Source organism: Podarcis muralis, chromosome 13, assembly GCF_964188315.1.
Source record: "Podarcis muralis chromosome 13, rPodMur119.hap1.1, whole genome shotgun sequence".
NCBI classification, from domain to species: Eukaryota; Metazoa; Chordata; class Lepidosauria; order Squamata; family Lacertidae; genus Podarcis; species Podarcis muralis.
In genome coordinates, this window is record NC_135667.1 from 13,409,106 (window position 1) to 13,421,457 (window position 12,352).

Sequence of the window (12,352 nt, forward strand, 5' to 3'; positions counted from 1 at the left end):
TGGCTGAGAGGAGAAAAATTGGAGCTTAAGGACTTGCCAAGGCTTTGCCAGGTTGCCAGATCACTCTTCTGTGAGTAATAATAGCTATGGGTTTTTTTTGCTGGACGGAGAAGGGAGAACCTGGAGATGTGCCAGGGCTTTGGCGGGGAGGCTACTCCTTTTCCTAGACTGAAAAGAAATGGTGAAGAGCAGTGACAGAGCTTTGCTACTACATCCAGAGGTGTTGAAAAAAGAAGAGATTTCTTTAGAACGACATCGAGACAACAATGCCACAAGGCATGATGGGGATCAGGAATAACCAAGATAGACATAATATTTGGCAAGGACAAAGGGGAATAATTTGGTTAAAATAAATACCACACACAGGAAGAATAAAGGAGAGCTTCACTTGCAGATTCATAAATTATTAAATGTGTCAACACGAATTGAAGTTAAAAAGATTGTAGTTTTGGATAAGGGATTATTATTAAGATTGGATTGTAAGTGGACTGAATAACAGTTTGGAAGCAGAATTAAAGGGAATTATTAAACCTTGAAATTTAGCACATGGGGGGCCACCTAAATTGGGTAACTGGCTATCTGATTGATTGGTATTTGAATTGGTATTGTAATTTGGTCTTGATATAATAAAGCTTACATTGGATTTTTGTAACTGAAAAATAATAAAAAATATTGCAAAAAAGGAGAGGGAGTGTTTTAAACAAAGGAGTTCTGTATGCTAAGAAATTTCATTTTCTTCTTTTTATCAGTTAAAGTGTAGCCAAGAAATTGAAAGTAACTTTACCACTTCATGTTTCCTCTGTGGGAAATAAAGGTGTTTAATTTTATAAGAGTTAACTCTGTGAAAATCTCAAGGTGAAGATGGAAGATTTAATGCATATTTATTCACCATTTTATGCATCTCAGCTCTGAGCTCCTTCACTTGCTCATCCAATAATTGCTACATGATGCCAACACTCAGTGGGGATGTTCAACAGTATATTTGCCACCCTAGCAGTCTCTGCCTTGAACACTTGTGTCTCTCTCCTTATCAGAGGAGCACATTCCTTCCCACAGTTTCCCACAGATTTCAGTTTCACTTTGAAGCCAGCACTTTCACAAAAGGGATGAAGCGTTAAAAATAATACAAAATGAAAAGTTAACAATCAGAACACCTTTCCCTATTAATAATCTTTCTTAGTTGGAAATAATAATAAAATGCTTTTTGTTTTGTTTTCAACCTGTTAAAAATGACCTCTTCTTAAGCTAGCTGTCACCTCACATACCAAGCGAAATTTCCAATTAGCAGACTGATCACACGTCATAATTTATCACCATCCTTAACCACCACATAGTTCTATCTAACAATGGAGTGTCAACAGTAGATGACTAGCCAACCATCTTTGCTCCCAGAAGTCTTCACTCTCTTGGTCTCCCGTTCAGAATGACTCTGAGAAGACTTTTACTGAAAAGCAATAAACATGTTTTCTTTAGTAATATTGCAAAGAATCTAGAACACAAGTCAAGTGATTACCTCACCTGTAATTATCCCATTATTCATAATAGCATCCTTCCCATACCCTCAGGACTTATCCTGGCCATATGCAAAGGAAGGTCTCATTAATAACTATTCAGAGCTGGTTATATAGACACACAGAGACTCATCAGTGTGGTGACCCCTTTTTATATATTGTACTATTCTGGCTTTGCATCATCTGAGGGAGTGACCATTCAAGTCAGGCTTTGCTACTCAGGATTCTTTGAATAGCAATGGCAGAATAGTTAATTTTTTGCCAGAAATAAAGAATCCCTTGCAAGATGGTAGTATTTTTATTGCAGGTGGTATTACTGCCGCTACAGGGTTTGTGCAAGTTTCTTCCTCTTCCTCTGTGTTCTGTCAGAGAGCCAGTCCGTATTCTTCACAAATATTACCAGGCAGGTGACCTCATCGTTGCTGGTATTATTTCTCAGATCTATATCTTTTCAGACACCATGACCTTTGAAAAATACCCAGCTCAGGAACTTTCAGATGACCATATGTAAGTAGTTGAATTTTTTTAAGCCATGTTCTAAAATGATGCTATTCACAGCCAACCTTGTCATTGGAGTTGGACTTCTACTGGATATACCCAGTGGGCTGGCAAATTATTGGAGTTTCAGTGGTTCTACCAATTCATTTAATCTACCCCCATTGATCTTGTGTTTACGCATGTAATTCTAATATTTGTCTGCACATGGCCATCCTGTTTTGCTATGAGACACCATGCGTAAGTAGTGAATTCATGCAGCACAGGAGTTTAACAAGCAATATTTATTTCTCTTCTATTTTTGATGTTGCTGGCAGATTTAAAGTGGTTTGACTGCAATATGAAGTCACATTTTGAATGGCATCTTTAAAAAAGAAATCTTACGATTCACTTGGGGTTCTGAAAAATTCCTATATTGATTAAGCTGTAAACAAAGATATAAGAAATCAGAACAAAATAGGTATTTTTTCCAAGACATCTTAACATAAAGTGTGATTTTAATTCAAAGGGCACTGCATACATCCAGTACATGAAGTCATATGGATGTTGCTTGCTCATCCCCCTCTAGTCTGCAGGATTATCCTTGAAGTTTCACCCTAGTATTCTGCCTGACAAGATAGCTTTTCTAAAGATATGTCTATCACTGCTGAATTTTCATGATGATTTTTTAGGATAAATGCAACATGATGTGATCATGCAGAAAATTAAATTAGGAAAAAAGAAATGACAGATTGCTTCATCTCTAACACACAAATACACACAAAGAGAAACCATGAAGGAGTTGCTAGGGCTGTGCAGCAGATTCAGACAATGTTTGAATCTTGAAATGAATCAGGCAAATTTGGGTGGACCTGGACTTTGACTGAGTTAGGTGGAAGCAGCCCCAGACTGCCCCAGGTTGGGTCTGGCCTCTAAGAAGCCTCTGGGACAGTCAGAGTCAAGGTGTCAGGTGTCTTGCCCAACAAACCCTATCATAGAATATGATTTTGAGAACAGCAGCAGCAGCAGCAGCAGCTGGGAAGAGAGGAGTTCAGGGATATAGTATATTTTTTTTAAAAAAGTTTCATATGTTTTGTGTCTTTGTTTCTCAATTGATCCTTTTACGTGATTTTGTATGTTTTCGGTATTTTATGCATTTTGACTGGCTGTTATTTTTATTGATTATAGATTGGTATTTCTTTATTGTGATTGATGTGCAAACTGTATTTATTATTGACTGAAGTTTAATTTTACTGTTTCCTATAAGATTCTGACGGATTGTTGAATATTGCTTTGTTTGATATAAATTGTTTATTTTAAAGTTATTGTGACTTTTATATTGGATCAGATTGTTACTATTAATGTTTGATGTTTTATTATGTTTTCCTGTGTTGGGAGCCAACCAGAGTGGCTGTGGCAACCTAGCCAGATGGGCAGAGTACTATATAGATTATTATTATTATTATTATTATTATTATTATTATTATTATTATTATTATTATGTTCCCTATATCTAATCTTATGACAATATACTGTGGTGCACCCTTCAACTCTCAATACAGGATGATGACTCAGCTCTACCAGCAAATCCTGGCCTTGGCATTTGCTGTAAAGGAGATCAATGGAAATCCCTGTGTCTTGCCCAATGCTACTCTCGGATTCCACATGTATAACAGCCATTTTAGTGAAAAGTGGACCTTTCAAGCTTCAATAGAACTTCTCTCAAGAAGGGCCAAATTCATCCCTAACTACAAGTGTGATGCTGAAAATACTCCAGTTGCAGTCATTGGAGGACCAAACTCTTATATTGGACCCCAAATGGCACCCATCCTGTGTACCTACAAGATACCACAAGTAAGATTTATATGTGGAACATAAATACACATGTTTAAGAAGCCATTTGAACTTCTCTTGCATTTCAGACATTATGCTATTTGTCTTCTAATATTCCTGTTTAATACGTAAAGCCAAAGATACAAATTGTAGAGTGAATCCATATGCTTTCAGGACACCAAAAGAGTGATTTCAATTCTACAGACACTTTTACGGATTCAACAGAAATTATGGTCATGCTTGTCCTAGCCTATATCAGTTTTACAAGAAGGTGTTTGAATGTGTCTCTTTCCCAGCATTTTGAACATAGTCAAAGTGGTTTTGTTAAAGTCACTCTAGCATTCCCTCTGGCAAACTAATTGTTTGTCCATGCAATCTACAGTCGGTTCACAGCCATGCTAATAATTCTTATACAAATTTTTGTAGACATCACAAATCCATAGTGAGGGTGGAGCAGAGGATCTAGCTGGTGGGTCACACCTTGAGTCTCCAAATTCCATAGACCACCTTCATAGGGACAGAGGTGCCCATCTGTCACCTGATATTTATCAAGCAGCTTCTTGAACTTTCCCATCCCTGATATAGTATATAATGTGAAAACATGAAAATGTGCTTATGGCTTGTCGAAGATGGCATGTTGGGCCAATCTTGAAGGCCTGGTAGAACAGAGGTTTCCTGCTACAGATCTGTGGTGTGCAAAGTGAGAGTTTAACACAATTTAATGTATTTAAACCCATAGCTATACTCCATTCCAAGATATGTACCAAGCTCATTTGAATCTAAGGAGAATTCCCAGCATATGAATTCCCCTCGTATGAAATGTGTGTACTTTAAGCTTGGTGGGTGTAAGAATAAGTAGGTGTGCATTCAGTGTATTCTATATTGTTTCAAGAAAAGGTTAGACAATGTCTTCCATAGCTGATTCTATGATCTTAATTTCACTGAGAAAACTTTGAGGCAAGTATGTCATAGACCAGATTTCTGCTGATGAGAGGATGGCACAAGGCACTTAAAAAAAAAAATTAAAAAAATTAAAACATTAAAAAAAATTATTAAATTTCCAATTAACAGAACAATCATATCACATTAGTTTCAAATTATACCAATACATAATAAACTCCAAAAATTTCCAAATATTTAGCCAAATTTTGTTGGGGGTACCCATGTTTCGAGCTCAGAAAGGGTCCAATCCGTGGCAAAGGCACATTTGCAGACTTCCATACCATACTTGGTTTTGTCACAATGAAGAGGCACCAGAACATCAGTAGAAAGGCTGGCCAGAACAAAAGCACTCAACTATTTTATCCCAATGCCTATCAGCCTGTTTAGCTTTATCACAAATTTCCAACAAGTGATCCACCATGTTGAGTAAACTTACTGTATTGCCTCCTGCTTATAAGGCATATTTTCTAACCCTGTGTCACATTTGTAAATTCATATTAGGAGTGGATATAAGCTAATATAATCACATGATTTTCAAATATAACCCAAATCACTCTCTTTCATATCCCTTTAACATTTTTGAAATATTATTTAGCTCATATATGGTTCTGCTCCAGTCATGAATAAAAAAACTGAAGGGATTTTCTTCTACCAAATGTTCCCAAATGTGAACCACCTATACAAAGGGATTCTCCACTTACTGTTGCATTTTGCATGGACATGGATTGGGATGCTTTCTCAGGATGAAGACACTATAGAGAAGTTTAAAGAGGACATGTTCCCATTGTTTTCCAAAAAGGGCATCTGCTTTGACTTCATAGAGAAATTCCCCAAACAAACTTCTTCCAGTGATTTTGGTGACATGCTAGAAGAGGGCTTGAAATCTATCAAAGTTGTTATGGAAAGCACTGCCAAAGTTGTGGTTGTATATGGAGAAATCCAGAGTATAATGGTAATGAGAACAATGTACCAGCTTTTACACTTTGCAAATATATCAATGAGCATCCAGACAAAAGTCTGGATTATGACAGCTCAGATGGATTTCACATCATTTCCGTTCCAAAGAAGTTCAGACATAAATTTCCTCCATGGTGCTGTATCTCTTGCAATTCACTCAAAGGAGGTGTCAGGATTCCATAAATTTATTCAGCATAGGAACCCTTACTCAGAAAACAATGATGGTTTCATAAAGGACTTCTGGGAGGAATCATTCAGCTGCACATACCCCAATTCTTTTGTAGACAAGATGAACAAGAAAGTCTGCACTGGGGAGGAGAAGCTAGAGACCCTTCCCTCATCTGTTTTTGAAATGTCTATGACAGGAAATAGCTACAGCATCTACAATGCAGTCTATGCAGTGGCACGTGCATTCAGTACAAGGCATTCATCCCAAGTCAAACACAGAGCAATGGCAGATGGAGTAAGATTGGACCAACAACCATGGCAGGTAATGTCCTGCTCATGATTTTTTAAAGATTGGGGCATACTCCCATATTTGTAGGTGCAACCAGTGGCATACGAAGGGGGGCAGAGGGGGCGGGTCACCCCGGGTGCCACCCGGGGGGGTGACAAGATGGGCCGCTGCCTCCCCCCAGCTGTGGGGCAGCGAGGGGCGCATGTACAGTCAGTATGGGTGCGCTCGCACGGCATCCGTATGGGCTGCCACTTGCGCACGGCGTGCATACAAGCTTTCATATGGCTGCCTCTCACATGGTGTCTGTACATGCTGTCATGCAGGCGCAGTCCGATCAGGCTGCTGGGCAGTTCGCTCCGCCCCTCGACGTTCTGCCCCTGGTGACGGAGAGGGTCTCTCCCCCACTGGGTGCAACAACTTCCTATTGCGTGCATCTCCACCCAAGACCTCTAGCAACTATTCGCTGATTTTATGGCAAGCAGAGATAGGTGAGACTTAGAAAGCTCTTTTCAGTTTAACTCAAAATTTCTCTGTGGTAGAACAAGGGAGGAAAGACCTGATGTATGAGCTAGGGAAAAGTATCATTTCCATTCTGCAATTAAGGTCAGTTGTATCCCCTTGTATTCCTGGGAGTTGAGTGAACACATTGAGGGAGCAAACACAGAACAAGAATGCCACATCCTAAGAAGAACCAGCTTCTCGCCCTCCTTTGATGAGTTTCACTTCAAAATTGATCCAACAGGCCAATGGCCCATCAAAATTACGACGATGATTATTCATTTCATTTCTGTACCACAACCGGTAATTCCCAGACATTTCCTCTTTTGTGGGTCCTACATGCCCATCTGGGAGGAATTTTATATGGGCTGCTGCTCCATGGCACTGTCTCACTTCCACTCCTGCTTCTTAGGGGCAGCAACCCCGGACATTTTGCCACCTCCAACAATAAAGTTAGACACAGCACTATTTTATTTTATTTTATTTTATATTATTTTATTATTTTATTATTTTATTATTTTATTATTTTATTATTTTATTATTTTATTATTTTATTATTTTATTATTTTATTATTTTATTATTTTATTATTTTATTATTTTATTATTTTATTATTTTATTTTATTTTATTTTATTTTAATTTTGCACCATGGCCTTCTGTGCCACCTAACATTTCCCTTCCACCAACCATGCTTTAGCAGATTATTGATCTTCCCATCAGCTGCTTGTGACATCAGCGCTGGTTCTTTTGCCACAGCCATTCCAGATTAACCTAGCAATGGTATCTATGTGCATGTGTTTAAACTATCTCTTCAAGTCTAAAAACCAGGAGGAAAACTCAAAGTTTCCTCTCCTCATTTTAGTGAGCACCTTTTCATTTTAGTGATTATGGGGTAAGTGGGTAGGTGTGGATTCTTAAAAATTTTTATAGGGGAGGAATTACTGGAAACACAGAGGGGAAAGCACATTTTCATAGTTGCCACAACATCCCTCCTGTACTGTGCTGTATTTGGAACAAGGGAGCAGGTGGAACTGTGGTCTAAACCACTGATCCTCTTGGGTTTGCCAATTGTAAGGTCGACAGTTCAAATCCATGCAACAGGTGAGCTCCCATTGCTCAGTCCCAGCTCCTGCCAGCCTAGCAGTTCAAAAGCATACCAATGCAAGTAGATGAATAAGTACTGCTGTGGCAGGAAGGTAAACAGCATTTCCATGTGCTGTAGCATGGTGTCCCGTTGCGCCAGAAGTGGTTTAGTCACACTGTCCACATGACCCAAAAAGCTGTCTGTGGACAAAGACCGGCTCCCTCGGTCTAAAGCGAGATGAGCAAGATGAGATAAAACTTGAGATGAGTCAAGTTTTACTTAACCATCCAGCTGTCCTTTACCTTTACTTGGAAGGGCATATGTCATAATCAAGCACTATCTCAGGGCCACTGTGGGAAATAAATGCATCTCCTGACATTTTAGGTGGTTTACTATCATTTCTACCAGGATTATACATACATCCTTTCAAGGAAACATAATCCAAAATCTTCATGTCTGATAGATTATAACCTTGATGTGTATTTCCATCCTTTGCACCTTTTAAGTACAGCCTCCTATTTTTTCCCCCTCATAAATTAGCTCCACAATGTTCTCAGAAGTATTTCTTTTAACAACAGTGTGGAGGAAACAGTTTCCTTTGATCAAAATGGCGAATTGTTTGCTGGATTTGACATTATAAACTGGATCACATTTCCAAACTACTCCTTCCTCAGGGTCAAAGTTGGAAAGATTGAGCCCATGGTTCACCAGGACAATGTCTTCATCATTAATGAGGATGTCATCGTATGGCCCAACCAGTTTAAACAGGTAGTAACTGTGCATATTTTGGGATCTATTGAATAATTTCCTCAATGTTCAAAAAGTCACATTGTCTCCAGATTTTGAAGTGGATGTTAGAATGCTGGAGACAAATGTACAGAATTCAAGCAACACTGTCATAATGCAAATTTTGTCTCATGTTTTCTTAATGTGGGTAAAGGACTCCAGTTATAGGGAAGTTCACCACATAAACACGATGTGCACTCAAGAATTCATTATATTTCCTTATGACAGTATCAAGCCATTCATTCACTGCAGAGAAATAATAATGAAATAAAAGCTCCACAACCTATTTTTGGATTTTTTAAAAAACTACTTTATCATTTATTAACAGATATGCCCCATTTCCATATGCAATGATCACTGCAGTTCAGGTTATAGAAGAGCTAAAAAAGAAGGGAAGGCATTTTGCTGCTATGATTGCTTTCCATGTCCAGAAGGGAAGATTTCAAACCAGAAAGGTAAGGAATGTCGTATGTAGATGTGTTCTGTTTAACAGTTGTCACCTATTTAACAGATGGATACTATGTGGGTGGTGCTGTGGGTTAAACCACAGAGCCTAAGACTTGCTGATCAGAAGGTCGGTGGTTTGAATCCCCGCGACGGGGTGAGCTCCTGTTGCTCGGCCTGCTCCTTCCAACCTAGCAGTTCAAAAGCACATCAAAGTGCAACTAGATAAATAGGTACCGCTCCGGCGGGAAGGTAAACGGCGTTTCCGTGCGTTGCTCTGGTTCACCAGAAGCGGCTTAGTCATGCTATCCACATGACCTGGAAGCTGTACCCCGGCTCCCTCGGCCAATAAAGCAAGATGAGCACCGCAACCCCAGAGTCGATCACGACTGGACCTAATGGTCAGGGGTCCCTTTACCTTACTATTTATTTTATAAATATATCAGCTACAATCCAGCTTGCTCCCATCAGCATTTTAAATGCTTAAACTAATTGTTCTAACATTCAAAATTGTGAAATGTTAGCACACACAAAGCACATGTAAAGGGTTAATGGCAAGAACCATAGAACTCTGTGATGTCGTACATTCTGTGGCAGTTATGGCAGTTAGCTGAACGGTCTTAACAGTTAGAACAGGAGGTTTGTTGTGTGCTGCTGCTGTCTGCCTAAGAGATATCAGAAGAAGTGTGCATGCACACAAAATCTTATACCCAGAACAAACTTAGTTGGTTTCTGAGGTGCTACTGGACAATTTTCTTATTATCTTATTTTACATAGATCAAACTGTTACAGTCTGTAACAGTTTAACCTATGTAAAAGCTATTAGCAATTTAAGTAGTTCCTACCGGCATTGAACATAATAATCTGCAACTGCAAGAATACTAAGTCAAAGTTATTTGTTCTTTAAACTTTATACGGAGAGTGTCTTGTGTAGTTTTTATAGGATCGAAAGTAGAAATAATAAAAGGGTCAAACAATCCAGGGCTGTCTTCCACATATTTCACATGAGGTAACTTGGGTGACTGAAGAGAATATCAGACAAATACATAGATGATAAGAATATTAGTGGGTTGGATCAGTTGAAACAAAAAGACTGTGCAAGCCCCAGTCCCGAACACACAAATCACGATGTGTGACACCTTCAACCGCTAGCAGGATGGCTGAGATTTGTTTATATTTCTGGATTTCTTGGGACCCATGAGAAAGCAGAATTTCTATTATAATTACAGTGATACCTCAGGTTAAGTACTTAATTGGTTCGGGAAGTCCATTCTTAACCTGAAGTGTTCTTAACCTGAAGTGCACTTTCCCATTGAAAGTAATGGAAAAGTGGATTGATCTGTTCCAGACAATAAAAAACACCCCCTAAAACAGCAATTTAAGATGAATTTTAGTGTCTAACAAGACCATTGATTCATAAAATGAAGGCAATAATCAATGTACTGTACTATAAAATAAATAAGACAGTATTGTAGATGGGAAAAAAATAAAATTTATTTTTTTTCTTACATGCACTGATGATAGTCATTGTTTGGATGGGGGCTTTTATCCATTTCTGAAGTCACACAATCAACCAGTGGCTGAATTGGGCTCCACATGATCCCCAAAACAATGGCAGAAGGCAGAGTCCCCCAGAAGTCCCCCAAATGAAGGAACAAAGCAGAGACAAAGGCACAGGGCAGACTCACATAAACAAATCCCAAACCTGTCTAGGTGCTACACCTGGCGATGGGGCAAGGGTTGGTAAAGGACTTTTCGGCCCAGACTCATCTTTCTTAACAGCTTCACTGTTCTTGGTCTTCGTTAGGTAAGTGCTTCTTACCTAACTTTGGGGCTGGGATGCGACCTCCTGGGCATCCTCCTGATGTCAGGGCCTGGCTCCGGGGATTTGCAGAGGCCTCAGAGAGCTCCCGCTGCTGGAGCCCCAGTCACAGAGCCTCCGTAGGCTCCACAGGTGTCTGGGCTTGCTCTGGGCAGCGGTGAGGCCTCCAAGAGCTTGGAACACTTACTTCCGGGTTAAAAACGTTCGTAACCCAAAAAACCGTAACTCAAGGCATTCGTAACCAGAGGTACCACTGTACTACAAAATTAACATTTGATATTTCAAGTTCACTAACCACATTCAGGAACAGAATGCCATACTTAAATATCATATTATATCTATTTTACATATTTGATTTCAGACATGGATGATTGTTTTCAATGTTCAGAAGATCATTATCCAAACATTGGCCAAGATGGATGCCTCCCAAAATACATAAGCTTCCTGACTTACAATGAGCCTCTGGGGATTATATTGACCACATTTGCAGTTTTATTTTCTTTAATCACAACTTTGGTTCTTGGAATATTTCTCAAGCACCAGGACACTCCCATAGTCAAAGCCAATAATCGGAACCTCACCTATGTTCTCCTGTCCTCTCTCCTCCTCTCCTTTCTTTGTGCTTTGCTATTCATTGGCAAACCAGATGAAGTGACATGTCTCCTACGACAAACTACTTTTGGTGCAATCTTCTCAGTGGCAGTTTCCTCTGTATTAGCCAAAACCACAATAGTAGTTCTAGCTTTCATGGCTATCAAGCCAGGCTCTAGGATGAGGAGATGGGTGGGAAAACAAGTGGCAACCTTTATTGTTCTTTCCAGCTTCCTTGTTCAGACTGTTTTTATTACTGTGTGGCTGGCAACCTGTCCCCCATTCCCAGATGTTGACATGCACTCAATCAAGGAAGAAATTGTACTAGAATGCAATGAAGGGTCAAATACCATGTTTTACTCTGTTTTGAGCTTCATGGGTTTCCTGGCTATTGCCAGCTTAACTTTGGCTTTCCTAGCTAGGAAGTTGCCCGATAGTTTTAATGAAGCCAAATTTATCACTTTCAGCATGTTGGTCTTCTGCAGTGTGTGGTTTTCTTTTGTCCCAACTTACTTGAGCACAAAAGGGAAACACATGGTGGCTGTGGAGATCTTCTCCATCTTGGCCTCTAGTGGTGGCTTACTGTGCTGCATGTTTTTCCCAAAATGCTTTAGCATTTTGCTGAGGCCAGAGCTGAACAGCAGAGGACAACTAATACGAAGAAATAAAGAATAATCAAGTACCTCATCAAGTCAACCAACACACCTGTAATCTTACTGATTTCAATTGCATCAAAATAATTGAAGATTGACAGATACATTCCAATTCACAAATGATGTTTTTTGAGTTCCAACGAGTGATATAAATATGCAGTTCTCAACACACTGAGTGATAACCATTGTTACTCATACTCAGAGTACATCCACATAAATATAATCCATAACTCCCTTGAATTTAATGGTCATGCTCTGGAGTATGACATCACTCTTTCAGAACAATATGGGAGTACATTA

At 39.3% G+C, this 12,352-nt stretch overlaps 1 protein-coding gene across 1 annotated transcript; it reads left to right on the forward strand.

Moving 5' to 3' along the window:
* The first annotated feature begins 178 nt into the window (after positions 1-178).
* On the forward strand, positions 179-12,074 carry LOC114583301 (vomeronasal type-2 receptor 26-like). Its single transcript, XM_077918087.1, has 7 exons — positions 179-276; positions 1,881-2,018; positions 3,548-3,839; positions 5,356-6,207; positions 8,297-8,524; positions 8,871-8,997; positions 11,170-12,074. Exons 1-7 carry the CDS (start codon positions 179-181, stop codon positions 12,072-12,074), a joined length of 2,640 nt encoding a protein of 879 aa, XP_077774213.1.
* The last annotated feature ends 278 nt before the right edge of the window (positions 12,075-12,352 follow it).

What these genes read in the sequence shown, in the direction of transcription:
- LOC114583301 (XM_077918087.1), top strand. Translation starts at nt 179, where the DNA reads ATGGTGAAGAGCAGTGACAGAGCTTTGCTACTACATCCAGAGGTGTTG. An exon ending in GTACCTACAAGATACCACAA is followed by an intron (nt 3,840 to 5,355) that starts GTAAGATTTATA and finishes AATATTATTTAG; the next exon opens with CTCATATATGGTTCTGCTCC. An exon ending in GAAGATTTCAAACCAGAAAG is followed by an intron (nt 8,998 to 11,169) that starts GTAAGGAATGTC and finishes ATTTGATTTCAG; the next exon opens with ACATGGATGATTGTTTTCAA.